The 25288-nt window shown below is 41.1% G+C and overlaps 2 protein-coding genes across 4 annotated transcripts in view; one reads left to right on the forward strand and one right to left on the reverse strand.

The window, feature by feature from the left end:
- Positions 1-18853, reverse strand: part of LOC120060180 (unconventional myosin-VI-like) — a 123923-nt gene extending 105070 nt beyond the window's left edge. The window contains exons 1-3 of the mRNA XM_039009311.1: positions 18653-18853; positions 17906-18263; positions 13249-13519 (exon numbers count right to left, since the gene is read on the reverse strand). The gene's annotated coding sequence lies outside the window, so the exon portion shown is untranslated. The remainder of the gene's footprint in view (positions 1-13248; positions 13520-17905; positions 18264-18652) is intronic.
- An 873-nt stretch (positions 18854-19726) lies between these two features.
- Positions 19727-24079, forward strand: LOC120060181 (collectin-11-like). 3 transcript variants are annotated; one of them, XM_039009312.1, is made up of 7 exons: positions 19727-19881; positions 20370-20524; positions 21877-21948; positions 22691-22762; positions 22858-22911; positions 23007-23102; positions 23309-24079. In XM_039009312.1, the coding sequence occupies exons 1-7, from the start codon at positions 19763-19765 to the stop codon at positions 23716-23718; spliced, it is 978 nt and encodes a 325-aa protein (XP_038865240.1). In that variant the 5' UTR covers positions 19727-19762; the 3' UTR covers positions 23719-24079. The 3 variants fall into 3 exon arrangements, with proteins under 3 accessions (XP_038865240.1, XP_038865241.1, XP_038865242.1); XM_039009313.1 differs by having other exon boundaries at positions 23327-24079; XM_039009314.1 differs by having other exon boundaries at positions 20394-20524.
- Positions 24080-25288: the final 1209 nt, after the last annotated feature.

Genomic DNA, 25288 nt, shown 5'->3' on the forward strand with positions numbered 1-25288 from the left:
AGTGGCTTTTTACTGTCCCAAACACAAGGTGCACCTGTGTAATGATTAAGGATGCAAAGGGTCGGAAACTTTCCAGTAAACTCCAGAATTCTTCTGTACATTTTCCATGGGAATTTAAGTACTGAAATTTGGGGAATTTTGCTTAAATTCATCAAAAAAGCTAGCTTATAACAGTTAACCTATTTTGTGAGATACATAAAGCAATTCTAGGTGTTACGGCATATTTTGGTTAAACTATCCCCAATTCAATGGAATTGCAACCCTCTGCATGCACAGTGCATTCTTCCATCACATGTACAGCTGATTCTCAAGATCTTGCACAAATATGAGATGCTATTGAGCCCACACTACTACACTGTCTGAGCCAAGGACTACATGCTTTCTGGTAAGTTTTGATTACAATACTGGGTGGGGTGAATATATTTTATATGACATACATAATTTCTGTTAACTAGTAAATAGTAGCCTACAGCAAAGTGTGTTTAAATCATTTCTAACTTGCTAACAATTTATGCTAGTTAGTTTTTGCTACGATGTGGGTTTTAGCTTGATTGAGCCGAACTGAGGAGTGTTAATTCACCTGTTTCCAAACATGTTTAATTTTAAAACATGCATCTTACAAAACGAGTTGTTTAATCTAACTGCTTAACTATTTATCTGTACATGGAATTGTATTTGTTTTTTTAAACTAATGTTGTTTCTAATCTTTACAGGAAAAAGCCACGGGCACTATCTGATGTGTGAAGACATTTCACTGCAGCTAATGTAGAAGGAAAAGCTGTGTTCATTTGCAAATACTGTGCCAAATCATATGTGAAGAATACAACAAAGGTGCAGAATCATCTGGCAAGGTGCATAAAGTTCCCTCAGCACTCACAACCTCTGACAAAAGTCCCTCTACTTCTATTTGAGGTGAAAATGATGAATCAGACACCTTATTGATAGCAACTACTCATGGTCCTCCTGAAATCAGAAGTGTTTTTTATTCAATGGAGGAACGTAGTCAGAGAAATGCTGATGAATGTCTTGCTCGACCTGTGTATGCAACTGGTTCACCTCTGATGCTCACCGGCAATGTGTATTAGAAGAGATTTATGAATGTTCTTTGCCCAGCATACACCCCTCCAACCAAACATGCTTTATCTACTCATTTTATGGATGCAGAGTTCAACAGAGTTCAAGTGAAAGTCAAGCAAATTATAGAGAAAGCAGACTGTATTGCAATCATCTCTGATGGGTGTTCGAATGTCCGTGGGTAAGAAATAATTAACTACATCATCTCCACCCCTCAACCAGTATTCTACAAGAGCACAGACACAAGGGACAACAGACACACCGGTCTCTACATTGCAGATGAGCTGAAGGCAGTCATCAATGACCTTGGACCAAAGAAGGTATTTGCACTGGTGACAGACAATGCTGCAAACATGAAGGTGGCTTGGTCTAAAGTGGAGGAGTCCTACCCTCACATCATACCCATTGGCTGTGCTGCTCATGCATTGAATCTGCTCCTCAAGGACATCATGGCACTGAAAACAATGGATACACTCTACAAGAGAGCCAAGGAAATGGTTAGGTATGTAAAGGGTCATCAAGTTATAGCAGCAATCTACCTCACCAAGCAAAGTGAGAAGAATAAGAGCACCATTGAAGCTGCCCGGCAACACCTGTTTGACAGTCTCCTGGAGAGGAAGAAGTCTCTCCAAGAAATGGCCATATCAGTCTGCCGATATGGACAGACCCATCTTTTTTACACAAGTCAGAAATAGAGATAAAATTAGTAACTTACCTTTGATGATCTTCATATTGTTGCACTCACAAGACTCCCATTTACTCAATAAATGTTTGTTTTGTTCGATAAAGTCCCTGTTTATATACAAAAACCTCTTGTTCGCGCGTTTTGTTCAGGAATCCACAGGCTCAAACGCAGTCACAACAGGCAGACGGAAAATCCAAATAGTATCCGTAAAGTTCGAAGAAACATTTCAAACGATGTTCATAATCAATCCTCAGGTTGTTTTTAGCCTAAATAATCAATAATATTTCAACCGGACAATAACGTCGTCAATATAAAAGGTAAACAAGAAAGGCACGCTCTCGGTCTCACGCATGAAAAAGCTCTGGGACACTGTAGGGTCCACTCATTCAGAGTGGTCTTACTCCCTCATTTTTCAGAATACAAGCCTGAAACAATTTCTAAAGACTGTTGACATCTAGTGGAAGCCATAAAAAGTGCAATTTGAGTACTAAGTCAAAGGATACTGTAATGGCATTCAATAGAACTACAAACATTTTAAAAATCCCACTTCCTGGATGTATTTCTCTCAGGTTTTCGCCTGCCAAATCAGATCTGTTATACTCACAGACATTATTTGAACAGTTTTGGAAACTTTAGAGTGTTTTCTATCCAAATCTACCAATTATATGCATATCCTAGCTTCTGGTCCTGAGTAGCAGGCAGTTTACTTTGGGCATGCTTTTCATCCGGAAGTGAAAATAGTGGCCCCTACCCTAGTGAGGTATGATATGCCACACCTGTCAGGTGAATGGATTATCCTGGCAAAGGAGAATGCTCACTAACAGGGATGTAAATAAATTTGTGCACAACATTTCATATAAATAAGCTACATACTTTGTGCTCTTTAAAGATTGACAAAACTGAAATCAAATGTTATTGGTCACATACATTTTTTTGTGTGCCACAAGCAGACTTCAACATCAAACAGTACAGTAGAGGAGCATTTAGTATGAATCATAATTATTATTAGTTTAAAAAAATGGGCACAATGTTTAAATTCAGAGATGCTACGCTATAACATCTATATAATCAGTGCATCATTTTGTGTTCTTTGCTTATGCCATATTGATAGTGTCTGTTACACCAAAGTAACAGACACTGCTTATCAAATTAATCATCACAACAAACCAGCCACCTAATACAGGTCCCATGTGGTTAGCTTCGACTCGAACATGTAATCCTCTTATGGCTCCTAAGCCCCAACGGAAGTGAGATATTTCTGAAGACTGTTGAAGTGTAATAAGGTGTGGTCAGCAGTCAGCCCTTGAAAATAAAAAAACAGTCTGAGGGGAGATGCACAGACATAGACACCAGTGCGGTCATGGAGGAGACCAGGGTTCAAAGGTTAAGGTGTGTTTCCTGGAACACACATACCTCCTGCCTGCTTCCTGTTCCCTCTATAGAAGAGAGGATATGGAAAATACATTGGGATATCTGCTCTGCTGCAGTCTGACCGGATGTAGGGAGGAGTACAGTGGTGCCGGGTGTGTCAGTGGCCAAGCAAGCATTACAACCGAAAGGAGGCCATACATGGCTCGTCAGAGAACTCATTTTTTTTCTTTGCGGGGCATACTAGCAAAATCTATTATTGTACAGAACAGAGAGCATTCATTAAGCACATTATCAATTAGCCTATCGCAGCATTTCCCAAACTCGGTCTTGGGGACCTCAAGGGGTGCACGTTTTGGTTTTGGCCCTAGCACTACACAGCTGACTCACAACAAAGCTTGATGATGAGGTCATTATTTGAATCAGAGGTGTAGTGCTAGGGCAAAAACCAAAACCTGCACCTCCTTGCGGTCCCCAGAAACGAGTTTGGGAAATGCTGGCCTGGTGCATGAGGACATAGGTCTCCAAGCGTAAATATTTTGATGGTTCTAGACACAGACTGCTGTTGATAACAAGCCAGAATTATGCCACTTCAATCTTTTTGTGATGCTTATTTTATGGTAAGTGAAGCATCATGGCATGCACATTACTTTAGTTCAACCTACTTCCTAGCTTTGTCCAACAGCCATCGGCTGAAACTAGCTAGCTTTATTATGTCTAATAAATTTAATGCATAATTCTTACCTGACAGCTTTAATCACATGTTGACATTATACGGATGGATATTTAGCCAAATTTTGGAGCATTTAACAATTTAATACTAGCTACATTTACCAAATAACAGCAGGCACGCTCGAGCTAGATAACGTTACCTTTAGCCCTGAGCTATCACTAAACAGCCCAATAATAACCTAGCTATACAAATGGCAGGCATTAGCTATACAGCTAGCGTCTGTAGTTAGAAAGCAAGCTATAGTATTGTGAGAAACTTCAGCTCGGTTTATACTTGGTCTAACGACATGTCTGTAGACAATTAGAATGCGACAAGTATCGCTGGTCAAAACATAACATTTTTACTCCGTTGAAATATCTTTAGACAGTCGCTGCAACTGTCGCTTTCCTTGTCGCACAGACATTAAATAACTTAATGTCTCCGCGACTGTCGCAACTAGAGAATGACCAATAACCCGAGCCGCTATAAAGTCGGGCAAATATTGCTCTGCACTTGCTCTCCTTGTCAGATATGACATTTGCTATTAAGCTATAAATGTGCATTGCCTTTGAGCTACTTCTCATAGTAGCTTCAGCAAGTGATATGAGTGATGGAGAGAGATGTGAGGAGAACTAAAAAGGAACAGAGTTACAGCCTCACTCTATCCAATCATAGCAGTAAGATCAAGTTACAACGCGCCCATTTTTACAACGCACCCATTTCTTGACAGATAGTTGAACGAGCCAATCGAGTCTTTCTGGCAGCTGAATTGTTTAGATGTGTCCTGGCAGCTGAAAAATATACACTGAACAAAAATATAAAAACGCAACATGAAGTGTCCCATGTTTCATGAGGTCAAAAAATTAATACAAATGTTCTATACGCACAAAAAGCAGATTTTTCTCAAAGTTTGTGCACAAATTTGTTTACATCTCTATTAGTAAGCATTTCTCCTTTGACAAGATAATCCATCTACCGCAGGTGTGGCATATCAAGAAGCTGATAAAAAACATTACAAAGGTGCACCTTATGCTGGGGACAATAAAAGGGCACTTTAAAATGTGCAGCTTTGTCACTCTACACAATGCCACAGATGTCTCAGTTTGAGGGAGCATGCAAATGGCATACTGACTACAGGGCTGTTGCCAGAGAATGTAACGTTTATTTCTCTACCATAAGCTGCCTCAAATGTCATTTTAGAGAATTTGTCAGTACGTCCAACCGGCCTCACAACCGCAGACCACGTGTAACCACGCCAGCCCAGGACCTCCACATCCGGCTTCTTCACCTGCAGGATCGTCTGAGGTTGGTGGTGCTGAGGAGTATTTATGTCTGTAATATAACCCTTTTGTGGGAAAAAAATATTTCTGATTGACTGGGCCTGGCTCCCCAGTGGCTGCACCCCTGCCCAGATTAGGGCTTAATGCATTTCAGTTAACTGATTTCCTTATATGAACTCTAACAGTAAAATCTAACAAACTATTGCATTTTGCTTTTATATTTTTGTCTAGTATATATACACTCGATCACGGAAAATGACAAAAAAATACTACTTTCAGAAGCATCCGTGATCAGAAATCATGACGATGATACATTTTATATTCTCAAACTAACAGCAGTGCCTATATGATGTCCTTCCACACAGTCGTGACATGCTGGGAGTGATGCTTCTATGCAAATGTTGATAAAAACATTTTACATAGTATATTCATATGTATATATTCTTATTCCATTACTTTACTTAGATGTGTGTATTAGGTAGTTCTTGTGGAATTGTTAGATTACATGTTAGATATTGCTGCACTTTCGGAACTAGAAGCACAAGCATTGCGCTACACTCGCAATAACATCTGCTAACCATGTGTATGTGACCAATAACATCTGCTAACCATGTGTATGTGACCAATACAATTGTATTTGATTTTTAAACTAAGTCTCAAATCTGTAGCACCACAGACGACTGATGAGCCAAAACAAGCTCAATGCCATAAGCATGCACACACTCCTACTGTATTGTGAGTAGGCCTATGCTATCTTAAAATGTACCCAGTTTCTCAAGAGATTTACCACTCAAATAAAATGACTACCATTATGTTGTTATGTAGTTAGATTACTTAGTTTTTACCAAAATGTATTGTTTGATTTTAAAATGTGTGCATTAATGCATTCATGGGTTTCTGGGGAAATGTCAAAATGTTCTAATTCAATGATACTGAATATCGTCCATCGGCCTCCTTGACCCCCCCCCAAAAAATCCATATCTGCCGTGGTTACTGGGCTGCTACAGCAACAAGACCAAATCCATCTGTGATGAGACGGTGCAGGAGTTCTAAAATGTTCAGATGGAATAAAAGTAGGTCATTCTGACACACTCATAACATTAGTTATTTTCTGTAAGCTCACCATCATTACCTCGTAAATAATGATGCAAACTGGAAACCACATATCATGAGGCCACATTTATTGCAGCTGAGGATTTTAACAAAGCAAATTTGAGGAAAACGCTTTTGAAGTTCTATCAACATATTGACTGTAGTAATCGCTCTGGAAAAACACTGGATCACTGCTACTTCCCCTTTTGAGACGCCAACAAAGCCCTCCCACGCCCTGCCTTCGGCAAATCAGACCACAACCCCATTTTGCTCCTCCCTTCCTATAGGCAGAAACTCAAAGAGCAAGTACCCGTGCTAAAGTCTATTCAACGCTGGTCTGACCAATTGGAATCCATGCTTCAAGATTGTTTTGATCACGCGGCCTGGGTTATGTTCCGGGTAGCCTCTGAGAATAACATTGACGTATACACGGATACGGTGACTGAGTTCATCAGGAAGTGTATAGGGGATGAGGTTCTGTGACTATTAAAACCTACCCAAACCAGAAACCATGGATAGATTGCAGCATTCGCGGAAAACTGTGGTGCACACGACATTTAACCATGGCAAAGTGACTGGGAATATGTTTGAATACAAACAGTGTAGTTATTCCCTCCGTAAGGCAATCAAAAATGGCAAGAACGTCTGTACAGAGACAAAGTGGAGTCGCAATTCATCGGCTCAGACAAGACATATGTGGCAGGGTCTACAGGCAATCACGGACTACAAAGGAAAAACCAGACATGTCGCGAACAACGACTTCTTGCTCCCAGACAAGCTAAACACCTTCTTCGCCCACTTTGAGAAAAACAGTGCCCCCGACGCAGCCCAATCCCAAGGACTGTGGGCTCTTGTTCTCCGTGGCCAACGTAAGAAATTTCACCGTGTTAACCCTCCAAGGCTGCCGGCCCAGACGGCATCCCTAGCCGCATCCTCAGAGCATGTGCAGACCAGCTGGCTGGAGTGTTTACGGACATATTCAATCTCTCCCTATCCCAGTCTGCGGTCCCCACATGCTTCAAGATGTCCACCATTGTTCCTGTACCCAAGAAAGCAAAGGTAACGGAACTAAATAACTATCGCCCCGTAGCACTCACTTATGGGATCATGAAGTGCCTTTAGAGGCTAGATAAGGATCAAATTACCTGTACCTTACCGGACACCCTAGACACACTCATTTGCTCACCGCCCCAATAGATCCACAGATGATGCCAGCACACTGCATCCTGCCCTATCCCATCAGGTCAAGACGAATACCCATGTAAAAAAAAAACTTAATTGACTACAGCTCAACCTTCAACACCATAGTACCCTCCAAGCTCAACATTAACTTCTTCGGGGTAGGTGGCAGCATTTTCACTTTTGGATAAATAGCATGCCCAAATTCAACTGCCTGCTACTCATCCCCAGAATATAGGATATGCATATTATTAGTAGATTTGGATAGAAAACACTCTGAAGTTTCTAAAACTGTTTGAATCATGTCTGTGAGTATAACAGAACTTATGTAGCAGGCAAAACCCCGAGGACAAACCATTCAGATTTTTTTTTTTTTGAGGTCACTGTCTTTTCAATGAATTTTCATTGGGACACCAGATTTCTAAGGGACTTGTTTGCAGTTCCTACCGCTTCCACTGGATGTCACCAGTCTTTGGAAATTGGTTGAGGTTTTTCCTTTGTGTAATGAAGAAGTACGGCCATCTTAAATGAGAGTCACTTGAAGTAAATTGTTTGAGGCACATTACCAGAAAAGTTGCGTCAGTTTGTATTGAACACAGATCATCCCGTCTTCAATTTGATAGATTATTAACGTTTAAAAATACCTAACGTTGTATTACAAAAGTAGTTTGAAATAGTTTGGTAAAGTTTACATGTAACTTTTGAGATATTTTGTAGTGACGTTGCGCAAGTTGGAAGCTGTGTTTTTCTGGATGAAACGCGCCAAATAAATTGACATTTTGGATATATATCGACGGAATTAATCGAACAAAAGGACCATTTGTGATGTTTATGGGACATATTGGAGTGCCAACAAAAGAAGTTTGTCAAAGGTAAGGCATGAATTATATTTTTATTTCTGCGTTTTGTGTCGCGCCTGCAGTGTTGAAATATGCTACTCTCTTTGTTTACTGTTGTGCTATCATCAGATAATAGCATCTTATGCTTTCGCCGAAAAGCCTTTTTGAAATCTGACATATTGGCTGGATTCACAACGAGTGTAGCTTTAATTTGGTATCTTACATGTGTGATTTAATGAAAGTTTGATTTTTATATCATTTTATTTGAATATGGCGCTCTGTATTTTCCCTGGCTATTGGCCAGGTGGGACGATTGCGTCCCACCTACCCCAGAGAGGTTAAGCACGGGACCGTGGGTCTGAACCCTGCCCTGTGCAACTGGGTCTTGGACTTCCTGACGGGCCACCCCCAGGTGGTGAAGGTAGGAAACATCACCTCTTCGTTGATCCTCAGAACCCTCATGTACTCCCTTTTCACCCATGATTGTGTGGCCACGCACGCCTCCAACTCAATCATCAAGTTTGCAGACGACACAACAGTAGTAGGCCTGATTAACAACAATGACGAGGCAGCCTACAGGAAGGTGGTGAGGTCCCTGGCGGAATGGTGCCAGGAAAATAACGTCTCCCTTAACATCAACAAAACGAATGATCTGATCGTGAACTTCAGGAAACAGCAGAGGGAGCCCACCCCTGTCCACATCGACAGGACCGCACTGGAGAAGGTGGAAACTAGAGGTCGACCGATTAATCAGAATGGCCGATTAATTAGGGCCGATTTCAAGTTTTCATAACAATCATAACAATAACGGTGGGTTAACTGCCTTGTTCAGGGGCAGAATGACAGACTGTTACCTTGTCAGCTCGGGGATTCAATCTTGCAACCTTACAGTTAACTAGTCCAACGCTCTAACCACCTGCCTCATTGCACTCCACGAGGAGCCTGCCTGTTACACGAATGCAGTAAGAAGCCAAGGTAAGTTGCTAGCTAGCATTAAACTTATCTTATAAAAAAATCAACCAATCATAATCACTAGTTAACTACACATGGTTGATGATATTAGTAGTTTATCTAGCGTGTCCTGCGTTGCATATAATCGATGCGGTGCGCATTCGCGGAAAAAGGACTGTCGTTGCTCCAACGTGTACCTAACCATAAACATCAATGCCTTTCTTAAAATCAATACACAGAAGTATATATTTTTAAACCTGCATATTTAGCTAAAAGAAAGAAAAGGGTTAGCAGGCAATATTAACCAGGTGAAATTGTATCACTTCTCTTGCGTTCATTGCACGCAGAGTCAGGGTATATGCGATAATAATAAACATTTTGTTTTTCGAAATGATAGTTTCCGGATTCGACCATATTAATGACCAAAGGCTCGTATTTCTGTGTGTTATTATGTCATAATTAAGTCTATTATTTGATAGAGCAGTCTGACTGAGCGATGGTAGGCAGCAGCAGGCTCGTAAGCATTCATTCAAACAGCACTTTCGTGCGTTTTGCCAGCAGCTCTTCACTGTGCTTCAAGCATTACGCTGTTTATGACTTCAAGCATATCAGCTCCCGAGATTAGGCTGGTGTAACCGATGTGAAATGGCTAGCTAGTTAGCGGGGTGCGCACTAATAGCGTTTCAACCGTCACTCGCGCTGAGACTTGGATTAGTTGTTCCCCTTGCTCTGCATGGGTAACGCTGCTTCGAGGGTGGCTGTTGTCGATGTGTTCCTCGTTCGAGCCCAGGTAGCAGCGAGGAGAGGGACGGAAGCTATACTGTTACACTGGCAATACTAAAGTGCCTATAAGAACATCCAATAGTCAAAGGTATATGGAATACAAATGGTATAGAGAGAAATAGTCAATCAATCAAGTTTATTTTATATAGCCCTTCGTACATCAGCTAATATCTCGAAGTGCTGTAAGCACAACCCCCACCTGTGGACGTCGGGCCCTCATACCACCCTCATGGAGTCTGTTTCTGACCGTTTGAGCAGACACATGCACATTTGTGGCCTGCTGGAGGTCATTTTGCAGGGCGCTGGCAGTGCACCTCCTTGCACAAAGGCGGAGGTAGCGGTCCTGCTGCTGGGTTGTTGCCCTCCTACGGCCTCCTCCACGTCTCCTGATGTACTGGCCTGTCCCCTGGTAGCGCCTCCATGCTCTGGACACTACGCTGACAGACACAGCAAACCTTTTTGCCACAGCTCGCATTGATGTGCCATCCTGGATGAACTGCACTACCTGAGCCACTTGTGTGGGTTGTAGACTCCGTCTCATGCTACCACTAGAGTGAGAGCACCACCAGCATTCAAAAGTGACCAAAACATCAGCCAGGAAGCATAGGAACTGAGAAGTGGTCTGTGATCACCACCTGCAGAATCACTCCTTTTTTGGGGGTGTCTTGCTAATTGCCTATAATTTCCACCTTTTGTCTATTCCATTTGCACAACAGCATGTGAAATTTATTGTCAATCAGTGTTGCTTCCTAAGTGGACAGTTTGATTTCACAGAAGTGTGATTGACTTGGAGTTACATTGTGTTGTTTAAGTGTTCCCTTTATTTTTTTGAGCAGTGTATATATATATTTTTTAAATCGGCCGATTAATCGGTATCTGCTTTTTTTGGTCCTCCAATAATCGGTATCGGCGTTGAAAAATCATAATCGGTCGACCTCTAGTGGAAACCTTCAACTTCCTTGGCGTACACATCACTGACAATATGAAATGGTCCACCCACATAGACAGTGTGGTGAAGGCGGCACAACAGCGCCTCTTCAACCTCAGGAGGCTGAAGAAATTTGGCTTGGGCCCTAAAGACCCTCAAACTTTTACAGATGCATAATTGAGAGCATCCTGTTGGGAAGTATCATCGCCTGGTACGACAACTGCACCGCTCGCAACCGCAGGGCTCTCCAGAGGGTGGTGCGGTCTGCCCAAAGCATCACCAGGGGCACACTGCCTGCCCTACAGGACACCTACAGCACCCAATGTCACAGGAAGGCAAAAAAGATCAAGAACATCAACCACCCCACTATCATCCAGATGGCGAGGTCAGTACAGGTGCATCAAAGCTGGGACAGAGACTGAAAATCAGCTTCTATCGCAAGGCCATCAGACTGTTATATAGCCATCACTAGCAGGCTACCACCCGGTTACTCATCCCTGCACCTTAGAGGCTGCGGCCCTATATACAGTGCCTTCGGAAAGTATTCTGACCCCTTGACTTTTTCCACATTTTGTTACAGCCTTAATATAAAATTGATTACATCGTTTTCTTCCCTTATCTATAAAAAAATACAACTGAAAAATCACATTTAAATAAGTATTCAGACCCTTTAATTCAGTGCTTTGTTGAAACACCTTTGGCAGCGATTACAGCCCAGAGTCTTCTTGGGTATGACATTACAAGCTTTGCACACCTGTATTTGGAGAGTTTCTCCCATTCTTCTCTGCGGATCCTCTCAAGCTCTGTCAGGTTGGATGGGAAGAGTTGCTGCACAGACATATTCAGAGATGTTCGATCGGGTTCAAGTCCAGGCCACTCAAGGACATTGAGACTCGCTTCAACATAGGGATGGTGCCAGGTTTCCTCCAGATGTGACGCTTGGCATTCAGGCCAAAGAATTCAATCTTGGTTTCATCAGAACAGAGAATCTTGTTTCTCATGGTCTGAGAGTCTTTAGGTGCCTTTTGGCAAACTCCAAGCAGGCTGTCCTTTGCCTTTCAGTGAGGAGAGGCTTCTGTCTAGCCACTATCATAAATGCCTGATTGGTGGAGTGCTGCAGATGGTTGTCTTTTTGGAATGTTTATGTTCTGACATGCTCCGTCAACTGTGGGACCTTATATAGATGGATGTGTGCCTTTCCAAATCATGTCCAATCAATTGAATTTACCACAGGTGGACTCCAATCAAGTTGTAGAAACATCTAAAGCATGATCAATGGAAACAGGATGCACCTGAGCTCAATTTCGAGTCTCATAGCAAAGGGTCTGAATACTTATGCAAATAAGTTATGTTCTTTATTTTTAACAAAATGTGGAAAAAGTCAAGGGGTCTGAAGGCACTGTACATAGACATGGAATCACTGGCCACTTTAATAAATGGAACACTAGTCACTTTAATAATGTTTACATACTGCTTTACTCATCTCATATGTATAAACTCTATTATATTGTACATTGCTCGTCTTAATATTTATTTCTTAATTACATTCCTTTACTTTTAGATGTGTGTATTGTTGTGAATTGTTAGATACTACTGCACTGTTGGAGCTAGGAACATAACCATTTTGCTACACCCACAATAACATCTGCTAAATGTGTATGTGACCAATAAAATGTGATTTGTTGTAGGTTTATTTTCATGTAATAATGAATAAAAAGTATCTAAAGTTATGACATTGTCAGCTATACTCGTCATTATTTGAACTGGCTAACCTGTTAGCTGGCATCGACCCAAAAGATTGCTTAGAAAGTTGGAGAGCTACCCTCCTGGATGTTTTCGCTCCAACCCCAGTTGTAACTAACCTGTTTCAATTTATCATCCAGCTAATTATTAGAATCGGGTGCGCTAGATTAGGGTTGGAGCGAAAACCTACAGGACGTTCGTCTCCAGGAACAGGATTGGAAAGCACTGAAATACATTTCCCCCAAGCTATCCTACTCTATGCTATTTGGAGCACCGACAAAGTGTGATATCGGCAGAAAATAGAATGAAAGTTGTCGCGGTGACATCATGAACAAACGTTACCGACATGTCATTAGACCAACTGTAAACTAGCCTTTTCACTCAAAAAAATTGTTTTAGCCTATGCAAAGCGAAATACAAATGAATGTATATTGTATCACTATTTCGACTAATAGTTGCTGTAGCTAGCGATCTCTCACTGTTAGAAAACTGTGTTCGCTCCATCATAACATATAGCTAGCCCCCCTACCAGCTAGCCACGAGCTAACAAGTGCAGCCTACTAACGTTAGTTAGCTAAATGGTTTGCAAGATATCTAAAAAGTGAGGGACTTACAACAATGTATCCCTCAAATGTTACGTCTGTGTTCTTGAAGTGGCTCAACGAAAACGGGTTCAATTTCCCGCCTACAGAATATCCTTGAGACAATATCCGAGCTTTTTCTCTTGGTACTCTGTCCAGCACTTAAGCACAGCAGCATCCCCAGAGCGGCGCAGACTTCAGTCCAGGCCAGCTGGGAGGCAGAGATGACGTCACTGGGAATGAACTTTCCAAGAGCAGGTGCAGCCATGTACAGTAACAACCATCGTCATTCTGCTCATCATACCTGTAGCATAAAAAGGTATAAGTTCTATTAGTTGTAACATGACTTGATAGTATTTGAATACGAATGCAGATTGATGATTATCTATGTTGAAGGATATTTATTTACACTTGATAACAATAAAAGTAAAGCATGTCATTGTTTAATGTTTATGTAGGATTGCTTTTAAATTATTTTATGCTTCCCCTTTTCACCAGATGATGATGGAACTAAAGCACTGAGGGCAGGTGAGACTGCAGCAAATTGGCATACAACATCACAATAGTTACACAACTTTATTGAAACATGTGAACTTCAGACCCATAAATATTTGAGGCTAGTCATTTAAACCTTTATGAAGACATCACATGAAGACATCCTATCCCCCATTGAAAGTCAACACTGGGTTTATAAATCTAATTTGGACATCTGATACCCATTGTATCACATTTCCCATAGGTAGAACGCGTGTAAACATGACATGCAACATTTACATGTTTACTTTCTTTGAGGACAGGACTATAGCATGAGCAGTGTCCAGTTCACACATAAAAGACAACTGCACACCTAATACAGCACAATGCTGGCCAAACAGTTGTTTAGGCCTATATTTTCTGCAAGTCACATTTTCTGGTTAACTGACCACAAGGGTAAACCATTGGAGGAATGAACCAATTGATTGAGGTCAGTGAGAACATCTTATTGACAACAACCTGAGGAAGAGTGGCCTTACCTCCTTTGCACACAGTGTATACAGATCTTCTATTGTGTTATTGACTATAAGTTTGTTTATCCCATGTGTAACTGTGCTGTTGTTGCACTGCTTTGCTTTATCTTGGCCAGGTCGCAGTTGTAAATGAGAACTTGTTCTCAACTGGCCTACCTGGTTAAATAAAGGTGAAATAAAAGGTCAAAATGAGGCTGAGGATAGAAGGAAAGGGAAGCATCGTCTTTCAGGGAGGGACTGTGACATAACTGGAGAGCTGAGCTGTTACATGAAGGCTGTGCCAGAGGAACAATTTAATCAGATTAATAGAGCAGTACATCTGAGGCTGAGCTCCCATTGGCTCGGTTGAGCCCACAGACTGTCATGCAAGCCATGCTAGACTGGGGAATCCCCCAGCCAGAAATGGGCGTGACCAAGGGACTAGACAGAGCACATGATGAAACTGCAGTTAAATCAATATCCCTCCTAAAGTGGTTTGAACTCACTGTACCAAAAGTCTTGTTTTTGCATAGGAAACGGGTTGTTGCCCATCTGCTTCATAAAAGGACCACTAAACAAAACTTGGTCCTTAAACATTCACTTTATTTTTCACTTTAATAATGCTCACTGATCATCTTTAAGTGTTTCTAGGACATTTCATCTAAAGTTAACATTCATTATTAATTCACTCCAGATGCTAGGCTTCTTGCTCAACAGATTGGCAATCCAACAAAGTGTCCCTCACAAATAATTCAAGTGCTAGAAGAATTCAAGCTAAAAAGGTTTCCTCTGAAGAGACATTCGAAAAGGTACAAAACATGTTATAATTCACTCATATGTCTGACATATTTTTGAACAGGACAGTAAGAATAAACCGGAGCCATTTCTAGAACAAAGCTCCATCTGCACTGAAATTCTCCTTTAAGTGATTTTACTGCGATGTGACAATAAGGGAAGAATCATGTCACCATCCTATCAACCAATAAACAGTCACAAGTGCAGCCCAAAAAAATATATTAAAAATGCCTTAAAAATAAATAAAAAAAGTTGGCATATATACAACAGATTGGCTGTACCTGTACACAGCCAATCTGTAAATACACCCGACTACCTCATCCCCATATTATTACTTACCCTCTTGCACCCCAGTATCTCTACTTGCACATTCATCATCTGCACATCTATCACTCCAGTATTAATGCTAAATTGTAATAATTATTTTAGCCTCTATGGCCTATTTATTGCCTACCTCCCTACATTTGCACACATTGTACATAGAGTTTTAAATTTTTATTTTATGTTATTGACTGTACATTTGTTTATGTGTAACTCTGTGTTGTTATTTTTGTCGCACTGCTTTGCTTTATCTTGGCCATGTCGCAGTTGTAAATGAGAACTTGTTCTCAACTGGGCTACCTGGTTAAATAAAAATATAAAAATAACTGAAATCCAGTGAGACACAGAAACTAAAGGTGCTACAGTGCCTTCAGAAAGTATCACACCCCTTGACATTTTCCACATTTTGTTGTGTTACAGCCAGAATTTAAAATTGATAACATGTTGATTTTGTATCACTGTTTTACACTCAATACCCCATAATGTCAAAGTGGAATGTTCACAAATTAATAAAAAAATTAAAAGCTGAAATGTCTTGAGTCAGTAAGTATTAAACTCCTTTGTTATGTCAAGCCTAAAACGGTTCAGGAGTAAAAATGTGCTTAACAAGTCACATAAGTTGCATGGACTCACTGTGTGCAATAATAGTGTTTAACATGATTTTTTAAACGACTACCTCATCTCTGTACCCCACATATAAAATTATCTGTAAGGTCCCTCAGTCAAGCAGTGAATTTCAAGCACAGATTCAACAACGAAGACCAGGGAGGTTTTCCAATGCCTTGCAAAGAAGGGCACATATTGGTAGATGGGTTAAAAAAAATAAAAAATAAGCAGATATTGAATATCCCTTTGAGCATGGTGTATCAATACACCCAGTCACTACAAAGATACAATTGTCCTTCCTAACTCAGTTGACGGAGAGGAAGGCAACCACTCAGGGATTTTAGAGAGGCTAGACTGAGGGCATCTAGGCCTGTTGTAAGACCCAGATGCAGACGGTGTCAAAGTAACAAAAGTGTATAACTAGAACAGGGGCAGGCAAAACAACAGGTCAAGGGCAGGCAGAGGTCAGTAATCCAGATTAGAGTCTAAAAGGTACAGAACGGCAGGCAGTCTGAGGGCAGGCAGGGGTCAAAACCTGGAAAACAGGAACTAGAAACAGACAAGAGCAAAGGGAAAACCGTTGGTATGCTTGACGATCAAAACGAACTGACAGACAGAACAAAGGTATAAATACACAGGGGATAAATGAGGGGAGATGGGAGACAAGCACACAGGTGAAACAGATCAGACCACACACAACTAGGCAGGATATATGCTTTGATTTAAACAAAATAGAAAAAAGGCTAATAGTTTGTTAACACCATCTGCTCTACTTCGCTCACGAAACAGTAATTCAAGATGATCGAAATGCATAGGCTATTCCCAATCAAATGATTGATGCAGTTTCACAGGTAAAACATTAATAATTATACTTCATGATTGACAGTGATGATGGCCTGTAGGTATGCCTAACTTGGTGTTTGAGTAAATTAAAAAAAATATGTATGGGCATAGGCAGACGTTGCAATTGGAAGATGCATTTTATGCATATTATATAACAGGGATCTGGAAACCTGCTCCAGGAGAGCTACAATCCTGCTACCATCATTCCAACCCTAATCTAGCACACATGATTCTAATAATTAGCCGGTTGGTAAGATAAATGGGGTTAGTTACAACTGGGGTTGGAGTGAAACCCTACAGGAACAGGGTTGGAGAGCCCTGTAATGATAGGCTACATCTGTCGGCAAAAAAAATGACATCATTTACATATTGTTTGCGCCCCCCCCCCAATCTAAAAAATAAATAAAAATAGCACTACACCACTGCAAGTCAGATCTGTGGTAGGTCTGTAGCCGTGGAGTCTGTGTGCTGCATGTGTTCCCCCCTGGTTTCATCCATCTGAGCAGAAGACAAAATGCAACCTTCCTGTGCTCATTATGAAAAGGGTAAATGAAGGACCTTGAATGACAACACCATGGACAACTCCTCTTTACACCCAGAGACTTTGTGCTGCTATTTTGATCTGCCGCTGACCACATTTTAGTCTTCTCTATTTACATTGTTTCATAGCCCACACTTGGATTAGCCTACACTGTAATTCATTAAACTTGACTGGATTATTTTACCACACCAGCATTACAATACAACGTATACTATGCACAATTTCTGCAATAAACAGATGTATTGCGGCGCTATAGTTTTTTGGGGGATGCGCTACAGAAGGCTATATTGGTCAGTTTATACAGGACTAGTAAAGGCCAAGTGAACTACTTGATTTATTTAGATATTAAACAAAATTGCAAAAAATATATATATAATTATGCTGGAAATGGAACTCATTTGAATCCTGGTCAGGAGAAAAGGAAAATATATAATTTTCCCTTTCAGATTCATTGCAATCATCTAAAACATAAATCAAATGTAGGACAAAATGCTTACCATTCTTCCCAACTTCACCAGAAACTGATGTGGCTAAATCCAAACTATATTTACAATGCCGAGTTAACAATCAACTAGACTGTATTCTCCTCCTCACTCACCTGAGAGATGCTGCTGCTGCTTCTCTATCCGACCCAGACCATGGACCCGTGGGGGTGGGGCACACACTGAGCTCCTTCATGGCCGACCACAGCTTCTCTCCTCCCCTTCCGTCTGAGCACACGCTCAGCCTCCCCTCTTTGTTGAAGTCGCAGTCTGGAGCCGCTGGGCCTGGCCAAACCCTTGGTGCTGCTGCCCGCGGGGCTGAAGAACAGTGACATGGGGTTGGGGGAGGTGTAGTCCATCAGGAACCCCTTGTCCAGGTCGCTCTCTGCCTCCTCCAGCCAAGTTGGAGACACGGGCTCATGTTGGGGGTCATCTAGGCCAGGAAAGCAGATGACCGCCAGGAACCAGTGTGCCCTGGGGTAAAGAGGGTGTTTTGACATGATTTTACTGAGTTACAGTTCATACAAGGAAATCAGTCAATTGAAATACATGTATTAGGCCCTAATCTATGGATTTCAAATGACTGGGCAGGGGCACAGCCATTGGTGGACCTGGGAAGGCATAGGCACACCTACGTCAAAACAATAAACATTATGTCATGGATAGGATTTACTCTACAGTAGGCTTTTTCTGAAATGGCAGTTAAGTAGCAATTAACCTGCATTTTCTAGATCCTTTTTTCCCCTTGGGCTATTCCTCCATTTGTAGATGTAGCACACAGTCATTCCTATAATACATTACATATTTGAGATTGACAAGTGTTTGAAACCCTTAATTATGTTTTAAATAAAGGAATATTTTACCATTGAGCATTTTTCTGAGAAACTACAGCAGAGGCAAATCCATGTTGGAAGATTCTGCTTTGGACAACCACTCCTGGAGAGAGTACCTGGCTCACCAAGAAGTACTCACCACTGTCGATAACGCCACTGTCGATGACAAACGCCCCCCCCCCCCAAAATAAACATATTGACATGAGTTTGTAAGCGAGAAAGCCAGAAACACATACCATGGCATCTTGCCAATTCCCTGCATATTGAGTCTGATGACATTTCCTTTTGTCAAAGGTCTATTTGCACAAAGTCCTGTCAGTCAGCACTACAGGCAGAAACTGTTGGAAATTAAAACATATCTTCAATTGAGGAAATCCAAATCCATTACAGCCACCACACTACGTATTTTCACACACAAACAATAACCAATACATTTTTTTTATTGGATTAACAAACCATGCTAACGTTTAGTTAAGACTAAGACAAACGTGGCTAGCCAGTTCGCTCGCTAACTTGACTTGGGTTGCGTTACATACACAGATATTATTGCTGGATGACGTAACTTTGACTGTTCATTCATTCATCTAGAAAATACTAGCCTTGTTTCATCCCAGAACATATCTGCAATGCTGAATATGACCGATATGATTCGCACAAACACCTGTGACCACCTGTCCGTGGGTAGAGTCCATTTTAGAACCAATAACATGGTCGAAAACTACCAACTCCGCTCATCAGGAGCACCGGGCCATGTAAAATGAACTCAAATATAATAACGTTCAATGTTGATTCTATGCTGGGCCAATCAGCTCCTCAGATGCCGTGTTTTGAAATGAAGACGAGATTTTCTATTGGACATATTCAGGTTGGTTGCTCCCCGTTTCGTTCCGTTTGCTCTGCTTGCTTCCGTTTGGTTCCAAGAGTAAACGGTAAACAATTTCCGTTGCAAAACGTTTTGCTACAGACCAAACATTTTGCAACGGAATCGGACTAATGAATGCACCCCAGATGTGGATGATGTCAGTGACCCCCACACTTTCCCATCCAATTATCTCTGAGACCCCAGCTGCCCCTGGCTTTATCTGTGAAACTGTTTATGGAAGGCCTTTCACACACATTCTAGGGTCCTGAGGAGGAAAAATGAAATCCTTTGAAAAGACCACCAGTGTGCAAGCCCCTGTTAACTCACAAGGACAATTTGGGAAAATCGTCAAACTGAAGCTACTTGCTGCTTTGGGATCTGGAAAACAACACAAAAGGTAGGTTAAATGTAGAACTATTGATGTGACTCCAGACCCACATGATTTGCTGTGTATGCCATGATAAAGCAAGCTTTGTAAAAAAAAATTGTGGTTGGGGGGGGTGTGTTGTTTGTCGGCATGCGATCTGTCACAACACTTTGTCTTGTTTCATCTGGAATGTCCCAAGGCACTTTAAGGGAATTTAAGCCAGGGAAGAACATTTGGTCTTAGTTCAGGAAAAGTTTTTGTCAATCACATTGTTTTGTACTGAGTGATGTGATAGTTGATTTGAGGTCTAAAATCAGTTGTTGTGATGTACTGTATGAAAGCAAACTATCAAATAGGCCTGAAGAATCCTTGCTCATATCTGCAATAATTGTACCACGGTGCCAACCATGACATTGTATTTTCTCAATTGTCTGCCAATCAGTCTTACCTCGGCTCTCCTGGTGTCTCTTTGTTTGTGTGTTTGCCAGTCAGTGAATATCTAATTAAATGTCTTTCAGTCCATCAACCTGTCCATGTTGCAGGATGAGAGCAGAGGAGCTGATGCCTTGTGTTCTTATCACTCTGCTGGGGCTGACCCTGATGGAGTCAGCTCATGGACAGCACATGTCAGACGAACCCTGCTCCGTCCAGATCCTCGTCCCAGGACTCAAAGGCATATACACTGAGTGTACAAAACATTAAGAACACCTTCCTTATATTGAGTTGCACCCCCCTTTTTGCCATCAGAACAGCCTCAATTCGTTGGGCATGGACTCTACAAGGCGTCGAAAGCGTTTCACAGGGATGCTGGCCCATGTTGACTTCAATGCTTTCCACAGTTGTTTCAACTTGGCTGGATGTCTTTGGTTGGTGGACCATTCTTGATACACACAGGAAACTGTTAGGCGTGAAAAACCCAGCAGCATTGCAGTTCTTGACACACTCAAACCAGTGCCCCTGTCACCTACTACCATACCCCATTCAAAGGCACTTAATAAAAAATGTGGTCATGCCCATTCACCCTCTGAATGGCACACATAAACAATCCATGTCTTGATTGTCTCAAGGCTTAAAAATCCTTCTTTAATAACCTGTCTCATCCCCTTCATCTACACTGATGGGAGTGGATTTAACAGGTGACATCAATAAGGGATCCAGTTCCTAATGTCTTGTAGACACAGTAGAGCTCCACAGTAGAGGTGTCATAATACCCATAAAAACTAGCGGTCGAATAGGGAAATGGTTCCAATTGTTTTTCCAACATTACATTTTCCCATACAGTGTAGGGGATTTTAGAAAAGCTTAAAATAAGTTCTGTGTTTTGTGTAGGCTTACCCTGGTGTGATGTTTTGATAACCGTGTAAATCTCTCTCGAACAAGGTGACTTTTATCAATATATTCGGCTCTATTTACATTGTTTCGAAAATGCTATTTAGCATCAAAGTATACATCATGGAAAACTACAAATCCCTGCACATCCTCTCTAGCTGACACCTTTGCTAACAGGTATTGTGTCAATTTCAAACTTGCACAAGACAGACAGTTCACAGAATTGTCCATTTATAGAAATTTAGCCAATTTATTAATTATATTTAGCTAACATTAGATAGTTAATCCAGAGATTCTTACCTTTGCCTCGATTCGGCAGTCTCGTCCAGATCATCATGGCATTTGTAGTTCTTTATGATCGCCACATTAGCAGCTAATTAGCATTTCATTTTTGGGGTGTAAATAAAGGACAATATATTGAAAAGTCACCTTCTCCTAGAGAGATTTACACGGTTATCAAAACATCACACCAGGGTAAGCATGCACGAAACACAGCCCTAATTTAAATGTTTCTAAAATCCCCTGTGGGAAAAATGAATGGTGGAAAAACGATTGGAACCATTTCCCTGTTTGACTGCTTGGTTATATGGGTATTAGGACTCAGACTGTGGTACTCTATACACTCATTCCAGAGGTGTGAGGTTGTTGATTCATGAAGCTTTTTTTGATCCGTGAAGCTTTCTCTCCATTTGACAGGAGAGCCAGGAGAAAGGGGAGAGAAAGGGGCACCTGGGAGACCAGGAAGAGTGGGTCCACTAGGGGAGATAGGTAAGCATCCATCTTTGAAAACAGAAACAAGTACAATGTGCAGTATTCTCTCTGTACAGGTGCTATGCTTCACCCCTCACAATATCACAAAATGCTGATGACTCATCTATGGAGGCTTGTGAAACTTGAGAAATATATTGATTTTAAATGTATGAGTGGTCATTTTTTCAGTTTCAGAGAATGCTGAGGGCAGTTTGAGAATTTGGTTGTCATGAAAATCTGTTTAAACAGCCCTTCTGATTGACCTTTGGAAAAGGTATTTGGATAACCCTTTGGCCTCTCATTATGGTGTCTCATTACATTTGTGGAAAAATGTATTTTACAAGAGATGAAACCATACAGATTTTGTTCAGAATGGTTTAAAATAATCCTATTTCCCTTCAGAACATGATTCTAGAGTTTATTTAATTGGACAGTTATTGTCTATAAACTAGGGTAAAGATCACAGTATGCACTGACAAGAATTTATCCTACAGGATGTTGTGATCTGGTTACATCGCTGCTAGGCAGTCCAGAGCAACAAAATGTTTACTTTAGGTCAGAGGTTGTGTGAGAAACGCTACCCAGAATCCCCTGAATCACTGACAGGTGCTGACTGCAGCTGTTGTTGATGAATGATGCGGCTGACATCGAAGACAGATTAAATTCTCACATGGAGACTTTGTTATTTAACCCAATTATTCATTTGATTCTGAAATCAGTCACAAAAAACCTAGTTACAGTAACACATGTTTCCCTGCAGGACATACTGGAGTTAAAGGACATAAGGGTATTATGGGACGTTATGGGAAAATGGGCCCCTGTGGAATCAAAGGTAGGAATAAAAAACAGAAGAACATGCATTTACAACAGTGTTTTGGGATGCATTACCATATTTCCCATGTACTTTGACAATGTTTCCACACTCAGGTTTAAAAGGAGATATGGGGGATCCTGGGCCAATGGGCCTGAATGGTGATCCAGGTACAACATGTATTTGTTTGGGGAAACATTACAGGTCTAGTTAACAATGAGTCCACAAAGAGTATGGAAAATATGCATTCCTTTTGTCTCATCAGGTGTTCCATGTGAATGCACACCCCTGAGGAAGATGATTGGTGAGATGGACATCCTAGTGGCCCAGTTATCCAATGAGATGAAGTTCATCAAAACTGGTACGCTTTTAGGATGTCTGGTTTATAGTAAAATATGAATGTTGAATTAGGAATTTCCAAAGAGTAACGCAAAGGTAAAGACATCAGTTTCCTTTCAGTATCACTCTCATCTATGACCATTTGGCTTTGTTTGCTTCCATTCCACAATGTGAATGCTGGGTATATATGTCAGTGTGATTATAGAAATACAAGTGCTCATTTTTCAGCACTGCCCTCCCCTGCAGCTGTCGCTGGCATCAAAGAGACCGACAGTAAGGTCTATCTACTGGTCAAGGAGGAGAAACGCTACACAGATGCAGAGGTCTATTGTCAGGGAAGAGGTGGACACCTGGCCATGCCCAAGGACGAGGGGGCCAACGCAGCCATCGCTGGGTACATCACTGAGGCGGGCCTGAGCCGGGTGTACATTGGCATCAACGACATAGACCGTGAGGGCCATTTCACCTACGTGGATCGCTCCCCCATGAGCACCTTCAGCAAGTGGAGGGAAGGAGAACCCAACAATGCCTACAGGGACGAGGACTGTGCTGAGATGATGGCGGCGGGGGACTGGACAGATGTGGCCTGCCATCCCACCATGTACTTTGTGTGTGAGTTTGACAAGGACAGTGTCTGAGGGGCATTTTGAGAGTGGTAGTGAGTTGGAAGGGCAAAGGCCTCATTGGAGCTGCATGACAGAGAGAGGCTATAATTATAGAGAAGCCTTTATAGTTACACAGATGATGTTCAGTATGTAACATTATTTTGACACAGCTGCATTTGTTTAATCACCCACCAGTTCTAAATATCATTGTACAGTTTAGAATATTGTATATAGAATACTGTGTATACACTTCTCAGTTTTTCCAGAATTCTGCTTTTTTGACTTGAATGGATGCTGTTTTTATAAACCTTTGCATTGAATGGCTACAGCAATGTTCCCTTTAATCTTTTGATCTGATTGTTTAAAAAAAAAAAAAGTAAGATATAACACATTGTTTTTTGGGGTCTGTTTCTTGTCATTATTAGTCATTCTTTTTAAAAACAAATATTCACCATAGTTTGTTCTGCAGTACTGAATATTGAACGTGAAAAATACTATATTGCTTTAATATGGACCATGGAAACTCAACAAAGTAGTGAGTAACTGTAGATGCAAAATGTATTTTCTATTACCTAATACATGTTGGAAAATACACAAACATGTCTTGCAGTATGTTCATATTGTTGGTCCATTATCTTTTTATGAAAGTCATTTCTTGGAAAGTGCACTTACAGGAACTATAGACAAGCTAGCTATGTAGGTTGGCATAGAGTAGTTGGGGATGGGCTTGAAAGTGTTTGAGGTCTGTCAGATGTCTTGACTTCTGCCGTGTGCCTTGACTTCAATGATGGTGCAGAGTTCATGTAGCTGAAATTATCCAGATAGTTCATGGTTTCTGGTGTGTTATAGGATATTCATCAGCAAAAAGAGAAAGAAATAAGATTTTGTGACATATCATAATGTCTGTTTTACCAATAGGCTTTCAACGACTGAATGCAGTATCTATTCTAAAATATGGAAATGTATGTCCTTTTAACAGAACAGTGTCCTCAGGGATGCAGATGGTGAAATATGTGGTTTGGTATTGATCATTTGCCTGTAATGTACAACATAAACACTGATACTAATAGTAGGTCATGAATTTTTACAAGTTGGTAAACGCTATGTAACTGTCCTACTGGTTTATTTTGTAGGCTACTGCCACCTAGTGGCTAATAGTGAAACACTCCTACCACTGTTCACGGTTGATCTCCTCACATAGAGCTAACGGGAATGTTTGCAAATTAAAATGGAAAGATAAGAAAGACACAAACCAGATGTGGCTATTTCTAGCAAACCAAAATATACTGACACCACATTCAATTTCAACCGGCATACCTTGCATGTGAACCTATTAACTTATATAGACTAACAGGTTTATGATGCTTGCAGATCATCTACAATTTAATTTAAAAAATCCAGTCCTTATAATGACCTTTTCCTCTAATGTTTATAAAATATGTACCATGTTACTCTATAGGCATACCTCTTATTTTATTTAACTAGGCAGGTCAGTTAAGAACAAATTCGTATTTACAATGACGGCCAAACCCGAACCCGGATGACGCTCGGCCAATTGTGCGCTGCCCTATGGGTCTCCCAATCATGGCTGGTTGTGATACAG

This window comes from Salvelinus namaycush, chromosome 15 (genome assembly GCF_016432855.1).
Source record: "Salvelinus namaycush isolate Seneca chromosome 15, SaNama_1.0, whole genome shotgun sequence".
NCBI lineage: Eukaryota > Metazoa > Chordata > Actinopteri > Salmoniformes > Salmonidae > Salvelinus > Salvelinus namaycush.